We start from the raw sequence: 17,478 nt of genomic DNA, 5'->3' as shown, positions 1-17,478 counted from the left end.
AGAGAACCACTGCTCTGTGTTAGAGTTGAGATGCATGTCATCTAGAAGAGCCTCAGGGAGGTGGTCACCTGAATCATTTCTGTTTTTATCTTTCAGATGATGGATGCAATAAAAGGAACGATGACAGAGATCTACAATGATCTTTCTAAAAACACTACCGGGAGCACGATAGCTGAGGTCAGAGACGACATGTGATGCCTTACTTGCTAAGGATGTTATACAGGCAGCTGTAAAATGGCGCCAGGAAGCATCTGCTCTGGAAGCTTCTCCAGGGTGCTCAGCCAATGGTGTTTGTTGGGGAGGCTGTTTCTTCATTAACCCAGAAGGCTGCTCTGTGGCTCCACCGTTCACTTCTAGTCAAACAGCCAATACTGGAGCCCGAGTTAACCCGCTGGTGACCCTGGGAATTAGTCAGTTCCTGTGGCCCCGTGTTTAATTGTCTCCTGGCCTCTGTAAGTTTGGACATTTTTAAAGGAGGGGTCCTTGTCGTCTAAGAATTTGTGTGCTGAGAGCCTCCATGGTTCGTGGTTGCCTAGGGAACGAAGTGGTTAAAACACAAAGATGCCCGTTTAGGAATTGACCATTCATCATATAGATCTCTTTGTGGGTTTTTTTTTTTGTTTTGTTTTATTTTTAAATTTTTTCATGTTTATTTTTGAGAGACAGAGAGAGACAGAGACAGAGACAGATAGAACTTGGGCTAGGGAGGGGCAGAGAGAGAGAGGGAGACACAGAATCCAAAGCAGGCTCCAGGCTCTGAGCTGGCAGCACAGAACCAGACGTGGGACTCGAACCCATGAACCGTGAGATCATGACCTGAGCCAAAACCAAGAGTTGGATGCTTAACTGAGCCCCCCAGGCACCCCACAATAGATCTCTTTGAACTGACTTCTGAGGCCAGGCTAATTCACTGTAAGCCAGATGCAGAAGGGTTACCAGGTGAAATGACAAGTGAAAGAATTTTTTGAAGTCATTGGACGTGATGTTGGAGGCCGGGAAATTCCATGCAAGCTATTGACCAGCGAGGGCGTGGCAAGGTTAGGCCAGCGCTCAGACGAAGAGGAAATCTCCCGTGGGCAGGTGCCCTACTAGGCTCTTCGCGGTGAACAGTGTAAATACGAAGCTTTGAGAGAGGTCCCGAGAGGAGCCTGTGAGTTCCTGGGATATTTTGCTCATGTGACCATCTCTACAACGAGACCAAGGATTGATGAGTGGTTGAAAATACGGAGCTGTAGGGGTGCCTGGGTGGCTTAGTCGGTTAAGTGTCCGACTTTCGCTTAGGTCATGATCTCGCGGTTCGTGGGTTCGAGCCCCGCGTCGGTCTCTGTGCTGACTGCCAGCTCAGAGCCTGGAGCCTGTTTCAGTCTGTCACTCCCTCTCTCTCTGACCCTCCCCTGCTTACGCTGTCTCTCTCTCTCTCTCCTAGAAATAAATAAAACATAAAAAAAAAAAATACGGAGCTGTAATGACTTGAAATTTTGGGGTCCAGATGTGTGCCAGAATTTTTCCGTATTTGAAGAGGCACTATGCAGCTGTCTGCCCCAAACATTGCAGCATTTTTGCTGTGGAATAAATTAGGGGTTTTCAAGCTCAGCAATTCCGATGTTTGTCCCAGATAACTCTCTGTTGGGGGACTGTCCTGTGCATCCTAGGGTGCTGAGCCAATCCCTGGCTTCTGCTCTGATGGCAGTCGCAGCTCTCCTTTGTGACAGCCCCAGAGGTCTTCAGATCTTGCAGCATCGTGGAGGGAGCGTGAAGGGCAAGGTCAACCCTCCGGTGGAGAGCCACTGTGGTCACCGAACACTGTAAAGAGCCCCACATTCAGGCAGAGTTCATTCTTCTCCCTTCAAATGAATTTAACCCTCCCTCCCTCCAAAAATACCCTTTGGTTTCCAGAGACGGTAGGCTTTGGAATTTCAGGTGAATAACTATGGATCCCATCTCAAATGTTAGGTTAAGAGATCAAACACAGCTAACTTTGTTTTAGTTGCATTTTTTTAAGACCAACATTCTAATCAAGACTTGTTTTTAACTTCTTATGAAAATCTGGTGCTTGTTTTTACTTCATTCATTCATTTTTAAAGTCAAGTCTGTGCTCAACGTGGGACTTGAGCTTACAACCCCGAGATCAAGAGTTGGATGCTTTACCAGCTAAGCCAGCCGGGCACCCTCCTCCTGCCTTGTTTTTACTTAAGTGGGTTTTCCTGGAGCCGAGATATCTTGGAAAAGATGGGCAACTTTTATAGTTGAGCTTGAAAAGCAGGTTGGAACTGCCCTTGTCCTTTATATGTGGCGTTTTTACAATACTGTACCGTCAAATGCATTTTCTCTACCTTGTGATTTTCTTACCATTTTTTCCTCAAACTTCCATAATTGTAAGAATACATTATCTAGAGGCGCCTGGGTGGCTCAGTCAGTTAAGCGTCTGACTTCAGCTCAGTTCCTGATCTCACGGCTCATGAGTTCGAGCCCCACATAGGGCTCTGTGCTGATAGCTCAGAGCCTGGAGCCTGTTTCAGATTCTGTGTCTCCCTCCCTCTGCCCCTCCCTTGCTCACACTCTGTCTCTCAGCCTCTCTTTCTAAAATAAACATTAAAAAGAAAAAAAGAATACATTATCCAATACATACAACATCTGCGTTCAGCTGTTCATGTTTCTGGTAAGGCTTCCTGGTAAGCAGTAGGCTAGTAAGTTTTTGGAGAGGCAGAGGTCACATGTGGATTTTTGACTGTGGCGAGTTGGCGCCCTGGCCCCCATCCCCACAATGTTCGAGGGTCGGCTGCGTCTGTTTTTCGCAAACAGAGTTTCTCTTTTTTTTTTTTAATGTTTTATTTATTTCTAGGGGAGAGAGAGAGAGACAGCGTGAGCAGGGGAGGGTCAGAGAGAGAGGGAGTGACAGACTGAAACAGGCTCCAGGCTCTGAGCTGGCAGTCAGCACAGAGCCCGACGCGGGGCTCGAACCTACGAACCGCGAGATCATGACCTAAGCGAAAGTCGGACACTTAACCGACTAAGCCACCCAGGCGCCCCCCCCCTTTTTTTTTTTTTTTTAAAAACAGAGTTTCTCTTGAGTTTGGGATAATGCACTGGTGCCTCTAGCTGCTTAGACCTCACCTGAGTGCCTGGCGTGGACCTCTACAGCCGGTGAGCCCTGGCGGCGAACGCCACCCGGACGCCCCTCCTGAGAGCCTTACTGTCCCTTCTTACAGATCCGCAGGCTGAGGATCGAGATAGAGAAGCTGCAGTGGCTGCACCAGCAAGAGCTCTCCGAAATGAAGCACAACTTGGGTAAGGCCTGGCAGACTAGTCTGTTCCCGGGGCGCTTTGAGGTGTGAATGCCTCTGCTCCTCTGGAGATAGGTGTGGGTGTGAACGGAGTCAGAGGTAGGCTTGGGGATGTCCCGCTGCTGGGGACACCACGGAGTCCGGGATGGTCTGCATCTAACTAGTAGAAACCAGGTATAGAAAGAAGCAGGTGTGGGGTGGGGGTGGGGGGGGGGGCGGTGCCTTCCTCTTTTCTTTTCAAAATACCCACATCAGTAGCGATATAAGCACAGTGCCCGCAATGGCGTCTACTGCTTACTGAGCTCTGACTCCGTGCTGGGAGCTGTTGTAAGTACTTTTCCTCGGATCTAAATCCTCAGGGAAACCCTTCCGACAAGGGGCCCTGTGATCCCAGTTTCCAGGTCAAAGCAAGCGGGGCACAGACGTGTTGAGGAAGTTGTTCAGGGTTGCACAGCTGTGATTTGGTCTGGACGCTCTGTCTCCAGCCCACCTCCTAACCGTGGAATGCTGTGCATTTTAGCGGATTCTCTAGCACTTGGTGCGGGCCGCGTACCGCGGAGAAGGCTGCTGTGGTTTCCCCGGTTTAGACTGCGTGCTGTTTGGGCTTGTATTCTGTGTCCGTGTGTCCGTGGGGTGAAAGGCTTTCCCCCCAGAGATAGAGCGCTTCCCTTGAGACCCTCACGTAGTGGTTGGCCTCTGAGCCAGAATGCTGGAGGCTGTCGGCTCTCCCTTGTTGGGGGTTGGTGGCCCGGGTGTGCCCACCTGTCATAGGTAACACGTGTCGACATTGTGCATTGCAGACTTCCTGTATGAAGCCGACCTTGGGAGGAGGGAGCCCTCTGTTCCTCCGCTTGTTTTCACGCAGAAGTTTATTTGGTTGCGGCTTCTTGTTTCTCTAATGTAGTACCGGCAGGGAACCTTATGTTTATGCAGAATCGCTCCATTTTTAAATAATTAGCTGCACAGTTGAAAAATAAAAGTACGATCGGGCGCCTGGGTGGCTTAGTCGGTTAAGTGTCTGACTTTCGCTTAGGTCATGATCTCGCGGTTCGTGGGTTCGAGCCCCGCGTCAGGCTCTGTGCTGACTGCCAGCTCAGAGCCTGGAGCCTGTTTCAGAGTCTGTGTCTCCCTCTCTCTCTGACCCTCCCCTGCTCACGCTGTCTCTTTCTCTCTCCTAGAAATAAATAAAAATATTAAAAAAAAGAAAAAGAAAAGTACGCGCGGGCTTGCCAGAACATGCCATAGTCTGCAGGCTTCTAGTTAAAGGCACTTACAAGGGTCAGAAAGGTGTGGTCTGGCAAAGTTCAAGAGGGTAGTTTTCTTTCCTGGTCTTTTTTTTAGGGTGTGTGTGTGTGTGTGTGTGTGCGTGTGTGTGTGTGCGTGTGTGTGCACGCGTGTGCACGCGCTTGGTTTTTTTGTTTGTTTGCTTTAATTTTCAGGAAGAGAGTTTTACGAATCAAGGAATCATTTATTTTTCTTTCGGTGTGCAGGTCACTCCTGGGTGGGCTGCACATGGACTTCCCTGTCTGACGTGAAATTAGAGGAGTCTCTGTAGATGGAGTATTTGATAGTTGATCAATCGTAGCGATCAGTCCCAACACCTGGTCTAAGGGATTTCCTCCACGGCCACTGACACCAGATAGTGTATCCAAGAGCTAGTGCCAGCTCTGCCCTTATTAGCTGTATGCCTCAGTTTCCTCATCTGTGAAATGGACGTTATTGTTTTTATTAAAGCTTATTCATTTTTGGGAGAGAGAGAGAGAGAGAGAGGATCTCACGCAGGGATCCCCACGTGGGGCTTGAACTCAGGGACCAGGCGACCATGACCTGAGTCGAAACCAAGAGTTGGACACTTGGCCGACTGAGCCGGCTGGGCCCCCCTGAAGGGACTGTTCTGGTTGAGCTGGTCTCAGGATTAGTGTGAAGATGAAGGGGTTGATTTGGTTGCGAGAAGAGGTCATACTGCTGATCAAACTCAGAGTGGCCTTTTACGTGGATATTGTTTTATGGGCTTGTCTGAGGGCTTCCCACAGGATCGCCGTGGGCTCTGGCTCCCTGCGCGCTGGGCACTGATGTGCACTCTGACGGGCAGCTCTGTCCGACCAGCGTGACGCATGCTCGTTTTGCAGATGCAGATCCTGGGGCTTCCAGGCTGGGTCCCCCGCCTGGGGGCCGTGCCGCCGAGCCCCCTCCCAGCCGGGACCCACACCCATTGTCTGTTGGAATCCATGTCCTGGACCCCCCTTTACAATCCGTTATGGGGATCTCCACGCCCCGGGCGGCCGGGGGGGACTGGTGACGAAGCCCGCGCCCTGTCCCCTCCCCCGGCAGAGCTGACCATGGCTGAGATGCGCCAGAGCCTGGAGCAGGAACGGGACCGGCTCATCGCCGAGGTGAAGAAGCAGCTCGAGCTGGAGAAGCAGCAGGCCGTGGACGAGACCAAGAAGAAGCAGTGGTGCGCCAACTGCAAGAAGGAAGCCATCTTCTACTGCTGCTGGAACACCAGCTACTGCGACTACCCCTGCCAGCAGGCCCACTGGCCCGAGCACATGAAGTCCTGCACGCAGTCAGGTGCGGCCCCCGGGGTGCGCCCGTGCCCGTCACACACGGGGGAGCGGCGTGCGCACGCACCCAGCAGACGTGCGAGGCACGGCCGTTGTGGACTTGAGGGTCCCCCGTTACTTGCTGGGGTGCAGGTTCACGCGGCCGTGGCTCTCAGTGCAGTGACTGATCCCCACCCCAAGGCACTGACAGTGACTGTGGTTGTTTGCTGTCATCCTAACGGGGGGCGGTGGGGGCCGACATCCGGGGGGCAGAGGCCAGGGCTGCTGCCGCCCACCCTCTGGTACGCACCAGACAGCCCCGTCCTGCCCCCATAGCCCCAAATGTCAGTTGTACCGATACTGAGAAATCCTGCTCTTAAAATTTTTTTTTTTTTTTTTTTAAGTTTATTTTGAGAGAGTGTGTTTGCGTGCGTGAGCGGCGAAGGGGCAGAGAGAGAGAACCCCCAGCAGCCTCTGTGCTGTCAGTACTGAGCCCCACTCACGGCTCGATTCCACGAACCATGAGATCATGACCTGAGACAAAATCAAGAATTGGCCGCTTAACTGACTGAGCTGCCCCGGCGCCGAGGAGTCTTGATTTAAAGTTAATACTGAACTCCCTGCGCTGTGGATTCCCAATTCTTCTGTTGCAGAAACAGTGTTGGTTTGGAACTAACTTTGTCTTTTCTAACACCGAGCAAACAGGTCTCACGCCGGGAGCCTCCAGGAGGACATTTGGTCCAGCTAGAATATGTTAGCAATATTCTAGAAGTTAATTTTTACAGTTAGCTTGTATTTCTGACAAATAATATTTGTTTTATATACTTAAGAGTAAGAAGTTTCCATTTTAATGGATTTAATTAAAAATTACATAAATCAGGACGCCTGGGTAACTCTGTCAGTTAAGCGTCCGACTTCGGGTCAGGTTGTGATCTCACCATTTGTGGGTTCGAGCCCCGTGTTGGGCTCTGTGCTGACAGCTCGGAGCTTGGAGCCTGCTTTGGATTCTGCGTCTCCTCTCTCTACCCCTCCCCTGCTTGTGCTCTGTCTCTCAAAAATATAACATAATAAAAATATAACATAAATTAAAATTTTAAAAATTACATGAGTAATAAGACAAGGCAGTGTGTTTTTTAGACTGGCAAAAATTTGAAGGTTATAGGTGAATGACCATGACTGAGAAGCACTCCCTAGGCCAGGGGTTAGCAAATGCGTTCTGTGATGGTCCAGAGAGTAACTATTTTAGGATTTGTTGAAACAGCCCTACTATACTGATTTAGGGAGAGAACAGTCATAGACAAGATGTAAGTGGTGGGCGAGACTAGTTCCAATAAAACTTTATTTAAAAAAATAGGTGGCCCTGGTTTGCCAACGCCTACTCTGGAGAGATCTTCTGTATTTCATTATTTTAAAGAGAGAACATTGAACCATACGTTGTTGGGTCCTCTGTCCTTAGGGAAGTGTCTTCTTAATGGCTACTTTAAATTAAATCTTGTCCAGCAGTGGAGTTAAATTCTCCCAAGTTCTGGAGCGTGTCTGATGGATGACCTTTGCTGCTATTATTACAAGATGGCCAAAGCGCCCTTCAGTTTTCCTTTCTTTGTGGCATTGTGATGTCCATCCTTCTGAAATTCCTCTCAAATGCTGTTTTTCAGTTCATCCAAACTCCTACCATCGCCAGCTACTGTGTCTTTGACATTGTGTTGTTTTTCACGTGGGTTTCCCTGCGCTGCCTCAGAGGGAAGGAAGTCCAGGGGGGCTAAAATTGCTCTAAAATTAGACAGTGTGAAATGAGTAATTCTAGATCCCGATTCCAGGCTGGCTCAGCTGATGAACTTTCTTCTCTCGCCCACTGTGCTGTCGTGTCTAGTATAATTGAAGAAAACTTGAATTCATGAACTACCCAGAAGTTCACCTGTGTTCACACAAAGTGTGGAATTTCAGCTCCGGGGAAACTTTGGAGTCCTGGCCACTTGGGGCCTGTTCCCCTGCCCTGGGTGGGGCGGAGCAGAGGTGCCTGTCACAGACGGTCCTTGGGTGAGGCTTGTTCCGCGCGGTGGCGTGGCCTCGTGCAGAGCGCCGGCTCCCGCGGCCCTCGCGTCACGCGCGCTTCTCTCTTCCTCCCCCGCAGCTACTGCCCCCCAGCAGGAAGCAGACGCCGAGGTGAACACAGAAACACTAAGCAAGTCGTCCCAGGGGGGCTCTTCCGGCTCCCAGGCGGCCCCCACGGAAACTGCCAGCACCTCGAAAGACAAGGAGCCGCCTGCCGAGAAGAGCAAGGACAGTGGCTCGGTGAGTGGGTCGCTCGCCTTTGGCCAGTGACACCCACGCTTGGGGCCGGGTGGCGTCTCCGGGCCCGTCCCCACGCCCATCACCTCTGCAAGTCCCATGTTGTAGAGGGCTGTTTTCGAGGCGGGGCAGTCAGACCGTGGGTGGTGGGGACAGAGCCTTAGCGGGCCGCCTCCCCCGCTGCGGGCACACGGGCATGGACAGAGTGTCGCGGAGCCCGCCACGGCATTCGTGTGGTCTAGCAGCTGCTTTTCTGGGGATTGTCCCATGTTGACGGCAGTGCTGTCCAGTAGAAGCTTCTGTGACGATGGAAATGGTCTGTGTTTGCTCTGCCCAGTACGGGATCCAGTAGCCACAGGTGGCTGTTGCGCATTTGAACCCGGGCTGCTGTGAGCAAAACCTCAGGCTCTTCAGTTTTATTTAATCAGCTTAAACACAAGCAGTCACGTGGCGCGGGTGGCTGCCATACTGGCCACGGAAGGTCGCACCGCCCACCTCCCAGAGCGTGGTGGGTGCAGCGTGGGTCATCTGTAGAAGTCATTTCCGGTGGCACGTCGATCATGTTCTACATCCGTGGTTGTCATGTATTTATCCCAGCGCGTGTTAGGAAGAGAATTAAGTTCTCACGCCATCAAAGCCCCTTAATTTCATTGACGATACTGCCTGGTAAGAGGTGAATGTGGAATAAACGCGAGCTGACCTAGTTTTGACGTGATCTACCTCCTTTCCGGGTGTGGCAGAAATCGGGAGGGTAGGTAGGTCAGTGGAGGAAGCTGCGGAAACGGTGAATGTTCTAGAAGCTAAGGCTGCAGAGTTGAGTAGGGGCCCACCCCACTGCTGTGTTCCAGCCTGCTCCTTCTGGGAGACCGAGCACAGGCGGAGGGCCGCCCCAGCTGACCTGGCCTCCCCTGCCTGCACATACCAGGCAGAGGGCACAGAGGTGCCTCGGGGGCGGTGATGAGCACCCCCAAGGATCCCTGGGCTTCCCTGGGGGGCTACATTGGCCCCCATGCCTCGTGTCCATCTCTCTCTTTTTGTATTTTTAGACCCTCGACCTTTCTGGCTCCCGGGAGACGCCCTCCTCCATTCTCTTAGGCTCCAACCAAGGCTCTGGTATGTTGCCCCCTGGTGGGTGAACCGTGCTCTCACATTCCTCCCGGGCAGAGGGGAAGCCATTTTCAGAGGGAGATCTTTAAGGATTTCCTGCAGTGGTTTTCCAACCACTGTGGATCCTTAGGGATCTTTGGGGGTGCCCCGGGCAGGTCATGGGGGGATGAGGGCGTGGCCGGGTAAGTCAGCTTTCAGGCACCTCTCCAAGCTGCTCAGTATTTACCTCTGCTTGCTTTCTTTATTGGGGTCCCACATAAAAGAGGGTCCTGTTGCTGGCCTGGGGTGGGGTAGAGGTGCACATGTAGCTTGGGCATTTCTTCTGCCCTCTGGGAAATGACCACAGTAAATGGAACCATCTGGAACTCTGTTCCTGACCTCCCAACATTGCAGTTAGCGGGTGAGGGCACTTGAGCCTTCAGAGAAAAGGAAATTTTTGGTTGGAGGAAATTGTCTTCTCAGGGAATAACCCAGTAGGCTGTTCTGGGCTATTTTCTGAGACGGAAATTTTTAGGTTTTCCTCCTCTGTGGGGTTTGAGCTGTCCTCCATTCTAGCCCGAAGGGTCATTTTCCTGCATCCTCCTAAGCCAGTTTTGGGGTGATTCCAGAAGGTTCAAAGAGGGTGCGCCCATTGAGGACAGTTTGCTTAATTCAAGGTCCCTTAGCTCCAGGATCTTTTTCTCCTTTGGACGATTCCCTTAAGCTGCAAGCCAAACATTTTATTTCCTGTCTCCATATTAAGTGCACCAAGGAAGAAGTGATGTCCTTTGTTAGCGGAGGCGGGGAAGGTTTCCCCAAGGGGCTGGATGCTGGGGTTCAGATTGAGGGCGGGGCTAAGAGGGACTAGCATGAGCTGATTCTAGGGAGAATGAGAACTTGGCATTGAATACGATTGAATCGCCTATTGAGAACGTAGCCTCCCTCTCCCTCCCCCTCCCCTTCAGTCCTCTGACTCCATCTCTGAGAACAGTTCAGCTTAGTGCTAAGATACCTTCTGCGTCTCTGATATTTTCTAGTTTCTCCTTTTCACAAAGACAGAACAGACTTGGTAGCTACCTGGACGTTAATACTACAGTTTGGTTTTCGTTATGTTTATTTGTAGAGCTGCCCTCTGTCGGTGGCGAGGATTATGGATTTTCTGCTAGTGATCTAGGTAGCAAGATACAATTCCTGTTTTCATTTAAGTTTGAAATGAGTTTAGAGAGGGGCTCCTGGGTGGCTCAGTCGGTTGAGTGTCCTGACTTTGGCTCAGGTCATGACCTTGTGTGTCATGAGTTCGAGCCCCGCGTTGGGCTCTGTGCTGGCAGTTCAGAGCCTGCTTCGGATCCTGTGTCTCCCTCTCTCTCTGCCTCTCCCTCATTTGCACTGTCTGTCTGTGTCTCTCTCTCTCTCTCGAAAATAAACATTTAAAAAAATGAGTTTAGAGTAAAAACCTGGAATAGGCAGGATGTGGAAGGGTTGCAGACGGCCCAGAATTGCAAAGGTTGTGTGAGCAAGGCCCGGGGTTGAGGCAGCACAGTGTCCACCATGGAGCGCTGTGGAGGCGTGGCAGCGATGTGGGGCCCGCACGGCGTGGGAGTGCTGGAGGGTGGCATGCAGTATGGAATCTGCCTCAGCGGGGGCAGCTCCGTTCCGGAAGCTGGCTGGGAGGTCTGTTCTCTTTCACTTCTGAGGTGACGAAGTGTTTCCCTAGCTCAGGGCCTGGCAGACCGAAGGGTCAGATAGTAAATACTTTAAGCTTTGCGGGCCCCGTGGCCTGGGTCACAGCTGTCCCACCCGCTGTTGTAGGAAGAAGGCAGGCGTGGATGCTCTGCAAACACGCGGTGTGGCGGTCCTGCAGTGAAACACTGGTAGAAAAACCAGGCATCAGGTTGGATTTGGCTCCTGGGCTGAGGTTGGGGGCCCTTGACCTGAAGCACACTGGTGTCTCAAGTGGGCATAGCAGGGGGGGTTCACATTGGAGAGAAGAGGCCAGAAGCCCCAGAAGACGTTGGTGACTTCGTACTGGGTGGGGGCCGAGGAAATAATGTCGGAGGGGTCTTGGGGACAGGATGGGGGTGGGGAGCAGAGAGGGGGCGAGAGCGGGGAAGGGAGGGAGGGCAAGATCCTGAATTCTACTTTAGATTCTCGACGGTTGCATGGTGCTAGGCTTTTCCCAGAGGGTTGGGGGGGTGGTGGGTGTAAGAGTTTGTCGAGTGTCGCTGGGATCAGGTCCTGTGCCAGGGCTGGGGACTTCGTGGTGACCAGGGCAGACAACTCTTGTCTTCTAGAGCTTTCCATGGAAGTCAGAAGAGGACGTAATGGGTGTTCAGGCCAAGAGCGTGAAGCGGTTGTGGACACTTTATCATGTTTATTCCAGCTTCTGTGAGAGAAGTTACTGTTCCCATTAGGCAGATGAGGACGTTAAGACCCAGAGAAGTTAACTCACAGGCACGAGTAATTCAGTGACGTACTACTGGAGTCTGGTCTTCAGTCCAGAATTCTCTGACACCTCCCCCCCTCCGTGGGGTGCCTGGGTGGCTCAGTCGGTAAAGCGTCCGACTTCGGCTAAGGTCATGATCTCGCAGTTTGTGGGTTCGAGCCCTGTGTCGGGCTCTGTGCTGACAGCTAGCTCAGAGCCTGGAGCCTGCTTCCGATTCTGTGTCTCTGTCTCTCTCTCTCTCTTCCCTCCTCTGCACACACACACACACACACACACACACACACACTCTCTCTCTCTCTCTCTCAAAAATAAATATTTTAAAAGAAAAAATTTTTTTAATTAAAAAAAAGGGGGGGGGTGCCTGGGTGGCTGTCAGTTGAGCGTCCAACTTTAGCTCAGGTCATGATCTCACGGTTCGTGGGTTTGAGCCCTGCGTCGGGCTCTGTGCTGACAGTTCAGAGTCTGGAGCCTGCTTCGGGTTCTGTGTCTCCCTCTCTCTCTGGCCCTCCCCTGCTCACGCTCGCTCGCTCTCTCTCAAAAATAAATAAAACATTAAAAAAAAAAAAACTTAAAAAAAAAAAAAAAAAAAAAAAAAGAATTCTCTGACCCCAGACACGCTCTTACCCGCTGCGCTGGGAATACTTAGGTTGACCTGTATGAAATCGTGAGCCAAAAAATGGTGGCGTGTTGTCTGTCTAGTGTGGCTCAGCTGATTAGGCACCGGTGTCTGGGAGGAGTCAGGGCTGGAGATGTGCGTCCCCCCGCCCCCCGATCTACTAACTCTTTCCTTTCCTCACCTCCCTCCTTCCCCGGCTTGGTTTCCCTGGCTCCTCCCAGCAGCACCCTCGCTAATGTGACTCAGTCTCCACGCCTTCTGGTTTTCTCCCCACTTCCGTTCGGCAAAACGGCACCTGTACGGACACCAGGCTCCATGTCTTACTGCCCTGCGGCGGCCATCGGAGCTCAGCTGGGGAGGACTTCCCGGGGAGGACGTCCTCCTTGCACCAGTCGCGCTGAGCGCGACCGCTGACCGCAGAAGCAGATGTTTCCGTCTGTCCGGTTGGTGGTCTTACCGGATTTGGTGCCTTTCTGCCTCTGCCTGCCCTCTGCACAAGGGCAGCTTCCAAAGTTCTCTGCTCTGTTCCAGGCCTCCCAGCCCGTCCCTCCAAGGTCACTGACAGCACGTGGCATTGTCCTTTCCCTCCGAGGAGCACAGCCAGGCCTTGCCTCCCCTTCCAGCACCCAGGCCTCCGTCACGTCTTCCGACGGCCGCACCGGCCTTTCCCTCCCCAGCCTCTGTCGTAGCCAGATGTCTGGTTCAGCTGTTCTCCCCACGGCGTTTAATCCCCTCCTGCGCCTCCACCGTGACTCCCTGCATCTGCCCCGAGAGCGGAGCTGTCCCCTCGAACAGGCTGCAGTGATGGCGCTGTTCTCTATCTGCCCTGTTCCCGTGGTCGCCACCCACACGCATGCCTGTCGGGCCCTCGAACTGTGGCTGACTGTAGGATTTAACGTTTTATGGCGCTCTGTTTAAGCAGCCTCACGGGGGCTGGTGGCGGCCACACGGAACGGCACCGCCTGCCCCGTCTCCTCCCCCGGCCCCGGGGACGGCTCCGGAAGCCTCTTTCCATCGGCCTCCGGGCTGCTTTTCTTGCACATTCCTCCGCTCACAGCGTGGTTCTCGACCTTTCACCACCGAGGCATGAGCAGCCATGCACGTTTTCAATTCAAATGGTGTTTTCAGACCTTGTCTCGCGAAAAGACCAGGTTAGAATCCTGGGGTCTCCTCAGGCGAGGGGACCTTCTCTGCGTGTTGTGGCGAAAGAAAAGCGCGCCCAGGACCACACTCTGGAGGCGTCGGCATTTAGGGTTCGGAACGGGGCTGGACGGGAGGCATGTTAGCGGCTGGGGGGGGGGGGCTGTCAGAACCTGGCGGAGCAAGAGCACTTTGCAGGCGGTGTTGCCGCGACACGCCGGGGTGTGAGCAGGAGGGAGCCGGAGGCACCCTCTGCCGCCTCCTTTCCTGTGTCTCACCCAAGCTGGGAGTCGTGTCAGAGCAGAGACGCCGACTCGTTTGCTGTCCCTTTTGAACTCCTCGTGAGTCTTGTTTAACTTAGCCTGCTCTCGCCGTCAGTGACCTTGTAGGTGAAACTGCGCAGAGGAACGTGGGCTTTGGAAACACCCGGATTCTCCGTGTAGACCATCGCTGGGGGTGGGGGGGTGTGCTGAGGAGTCTGGGGGCACGTGCTTCCTTGCTATTTTCTTGTCTTTTAAGATTTCAGGGGCGCCTGCGTGACTGAGTCAGGTAAGCATCTGACTCGATTTCAGCTCAGGTCATGATCCTGTGGTTCGTGCTTTCGAGCCCCACATCGGGCTCTGTGCCGGCAATGCGGAGCCTGCTTGGGATTCTCTCTCTCCATCTCTTTCTGCGCGCCCCCCCCAAAAACAAATAAACGTAAAACAATTGTTTTAAGATTTTAATTTAAAAAAAAAAAATTTTTTTTTTAAATGTTTTATTTCTAGGAGAAAGAGACAGCGTGAACAGGGGAGGGTCAGAGAGAGAGGGAGTCACAGACTCTGAAAGAGGCTCCAGGCTCTGAGCTGCCAGTCAGCACAGAGCCCGACGCGGGGCTCGAACCCACGAACCGCGAGATCATGACCTAATCGAAAGTCGGACGCTTAACCGACTAAGCCACCCAGGCGCCCCAAAATTTTAATTTTTTTAAGTGTTCTTTTTTTTTTTCTTTTTCTTTTTTTTTTTTTTTTTTTGAGAGAGAGTGTGTGAGCTGGGGAGGTACAGAGAGAGAGGGAGACAGAATCTGAAGCAGGCTCCAGGCTCTGAGCTGTCAGCACAGAGCCCGACGTAGGGCTCAAACTTACAAGCTGTGAGATTATGACCTGAGGCGAAGTAGGACACCCAACCGAGCCCCCCAGGTGCCCGTTAAGGTTTTAAAGTAACACATGTATGGTTATAGTACAGAGAAAGACAGCTCCTAGGCCCCATCCCCAGTGATGTCTTTGGTACTTCCTTCCTTCCTTACAAATAACGTATTTTCCTGTGCTTCTATTTCTGGGTGTTCGTTTTCGACATTGCTTGCTGGCCTTTGGCTTCAGAAGACGAGAATTGGGGTCATTGGCGACCTCTCTTCTCCCCTCCTCCCAGTGACAGTGGTCACTGCCTATGTGCTCTGGGGTTCTGTGGGTCAAAGACAATAATTCCTGCTTTAGTTCTGGATTTTTTTAAAAAATGTTTTATTTATTTCTAGGAGAGAGAGAGAGAGACAACGTGAGCAGGGGAGGGCCAGAGAGAGAGGGAGTCACAGACTGAAACAGGCTCCAGGCTCTGAGCTGGCAGTCAGCACAGAGCCCGACGCGGGGCTCAAACCCATGAACCACGAGATCATGACCTAAGCGAAAGTCGGACGCTTAACCGACTGAGCCACCCAGGTGCCCCATAGTTCTGGATTTGAGAGCTAGGGACAGAGACCCTTTACCCTTCTCCCGGCGGCCCCCCTCTACCCTCGCACCCCCCACCCTGACCATGTACAGACCGCCCTCTGCTCTGCTGTGCCTCCCCTTCCTCGAGGCTGAGAATAGGTGCATTTTGACCCTTACCCGCCCTGCGCTCGCGGAGTCTGAGCCTGAGAACTTGGTCTGGTGCCCGCTGTCCTGAGCGTGCAGTTTGTTGCCGGGCAACTGGAGTGCCGCGATTACGGTTCCGGCCCGGCTGTCCTCTCTCCTGGGGTTTCTGTTCCCTCCTTCTGTCCTGCCTCCTATGGTGTCCCCAGCAAGCCCTTCACTGGACCCCTTCCTTTACTGAAACTCCTTTCGTATCACTCCCTTGTGGCTGTTCAGTTCCAGAGGTTTTTGTTGGGTTCCGTCATCGCGGCTGAGGACCTCGTCTGAAGCCCCTTCTGCCGTCCTCACCACGGCGCCTTCCTGGCCCTCCCTTCCGGCCTTGTCCTCCGGCAGCCTTGGCAGTAGGGGAGGGATTCTTCCCCCAGAATAATCCAGATTCCTTGGTTGACGCTTTCTGCCTTAGTGGGTTTTCAGTGGTCGCGTGAGGCTGTTGGCAGAGCTGGTGGTTCTGAGAATTGTGCTTCCAACGTGCTTGAGAACCTGGCTTACAGGGTGGCTCTTCGGCCGCTGGGCTCCTCACTTCCCCCCTGCAAAGCCAGGCTGCATCCAGTGACCCCTGTTCGTGGGCTAGTTACCCTGTTATCCCAAGTCTGTGTAAGCGCATTGCGGGGGGAGGGGTGCGACAGAGTACGGGGCTGATGGGGCCGGTTGAGGAGCACAAGTAGCAGGTGCCTGGGTTGTGGCGATCCGAGCTCCCCACAGCCACCGAGGCTGCCCGGGCCATCGCTACGGCACACGGCAGGTGCGGGAGGCGGCCCGCCTGCGCCCCCAGTACCCAGTCCAGAGGGGGAAGCATGACGCTGCTGGCGCCTGCAGAAGGCTCCTGGTGTGTGTGCGTGCGTGTGTGTCTTCGTCTTGTTTTCTGCTGCTGTTGTGAGTGATGTGTCTTGTTCTGCCTCCTGCACCTCTCACTTCTGCCTCTCGTCGCCGTTGAAAACCATAGTAGGAGACGGGAGCCAGAGTGTGCGGTTTGGTTTCTGGAGGGGATCATCCTTGCCCTTTTCCGTAAAGGTCTGGATTCTCCCCCGCAGTGATTGGTCACAGTAGCCTGGGTCCTGTCCGCCGGGGGACCTATGTCCTGCGGACGCAGTGGCCGCCCCGGCTCCACGGGGCAGGTCTGTCCTGAGCCCAGCCCCGGTGTCTGCCTTCGCCTGACTGCGTTGTTGTGGGATTTTGTCCTGTCGGATGATGACTGAGCGCACCACTTCCCAGAGACCTTCCAGAAGAACCGCCCCGTGTAGGCTTCACGAATAGGGAAGCACCGGGAAGAGGAGGTGGATTCAGGACTGTCTACCGGAATACTGCCCCCTTTTGGTCACCGCTGCACATGGTCAAAAAAGAAAGTCTGTCCTGAGTGAACACATCACTTTGGAGATTTTTATCTTTCTCTTTGCTGCTCCTCTTCCTAGAATGCATGACTAAATGCACACGTTCCTTTCTACCGGCTGGGGAGAAATGTCATCCCCGGCTCTGATCTGGTCCCTTTCTCACTCTCATTCTTGTCTCTGAACTTGACCGTTGGCTTCTTTCAATACCACCATCTCACCTCCAGAAATTTGAAAACAAAATTTCATCCCAGCCTCTGAACTTAGCAGATGACCAGGTGTTGGGGGGGATGTGTTCGTCCGCGTGCTGTCGGGTCCCTTGCATCACCCGTGGGGGTCTGAGCTGAGCTGTGTCGCTGCTTACGGACTGTCCTCTGTCTCTTCCTTCACCTGCCTCGGATCTCCCTCAGCCTCAGCTGTTTAGCTTCTTGTGGTCCCGCGTCCTCAGAGCTGTCCTGGGGCTTAACTCCGGTTCTGTACCCTCCGGGCACCCTGCAGCCTGTCCCTGCTGGGAGTCTGTGGGTGTGCGTGTCCCGCTCAGTAACCATTCTAGACTCTCCCTCCTCCTCTGTGATCCTCTCTCTGTGTGGTTTGGTTATAGGTCTGTTTCTCGAGTTGTTTATAAAGTAACTGAAGAAACTCCACTAATATGAGGGAGGAAATTGATTGCTGCATTTTGGTGCCCTTCTCCAGTGGCCCGACTGGGACACAGAGGCACCCATAGTGCTCGGTATCCTGTCGTGATCGCGGCTCCAGGTGCCGCGTGAGAAGCATCTTCCTCACCATCGCGATCTCTGCGACGTGACACTCTCGTGTTTGTCTAACTGGCCGTGCGGCCCTGAAATAAGGTGTCCCCTTTGGGCTCCAGT

The 17,478-nt window shown here is 53.1% G+C and overlaps 1 protein-coding gene across 16 annotated transcripts in view; it reads left to right on the top strand.

The window, feature by feature from the left end:
* ZMYND8 (zinc finger MYND-type containing 8) overlaps positions 1–17,478 on the top strand; it is a 133,699-nt gene that overhangs the window by 114,610 nt on the left and 1,611 nt on the right. For 12 of the 16 annotated variants that reach the window (XM_039249420.1, XM_039249406.1, XM_039249410.1 and 9 more), the window contains 5 exons: positions 97–177; positions 3,210–3,288; positions 5,616–5,855; positions 7,959–8,119; positions 9,163–9,229. In XM_039249420.1, the coding sequence (XP_039105351.1) occupies positions 97–177; positions 3,210–3,288; positions 5,616–5,855; positions 7,959–8,119; positions 9,163–9,229 (628 nt within the window). The remainder of the gene's footprint in view (positions 1–96; positions 178–3,209; positions 3,289–5,615; positions 5,856–7,958; positions 8,120–9,162; positions 9,230–17,478) is intronic. The other 4 variants (XM_039249407.1, XM_039249414.1, XM_039249421.1 and 1 more) reach the window with 1 other exon arrangement.

Source organism: Hyaena hyaena, unplaced genomic scaffold (genome assembly GCF_003009895.1).
Source record: "Hyaena hyaena isolate Hyena2069 unplaced genomic scaffold, ASM300989v1 scaffold_335, whole genome shotgun sequence".
Taxonomy (NCBI): Eukaryota; Metazoa; Chordata; class Mammalia; order Carnivora; family Hyaenidae; genus Hyaena; species Hyaena hyaena.
This window is presented reverse-complemented; position numbering and strand designations above follow the sequence as displayed.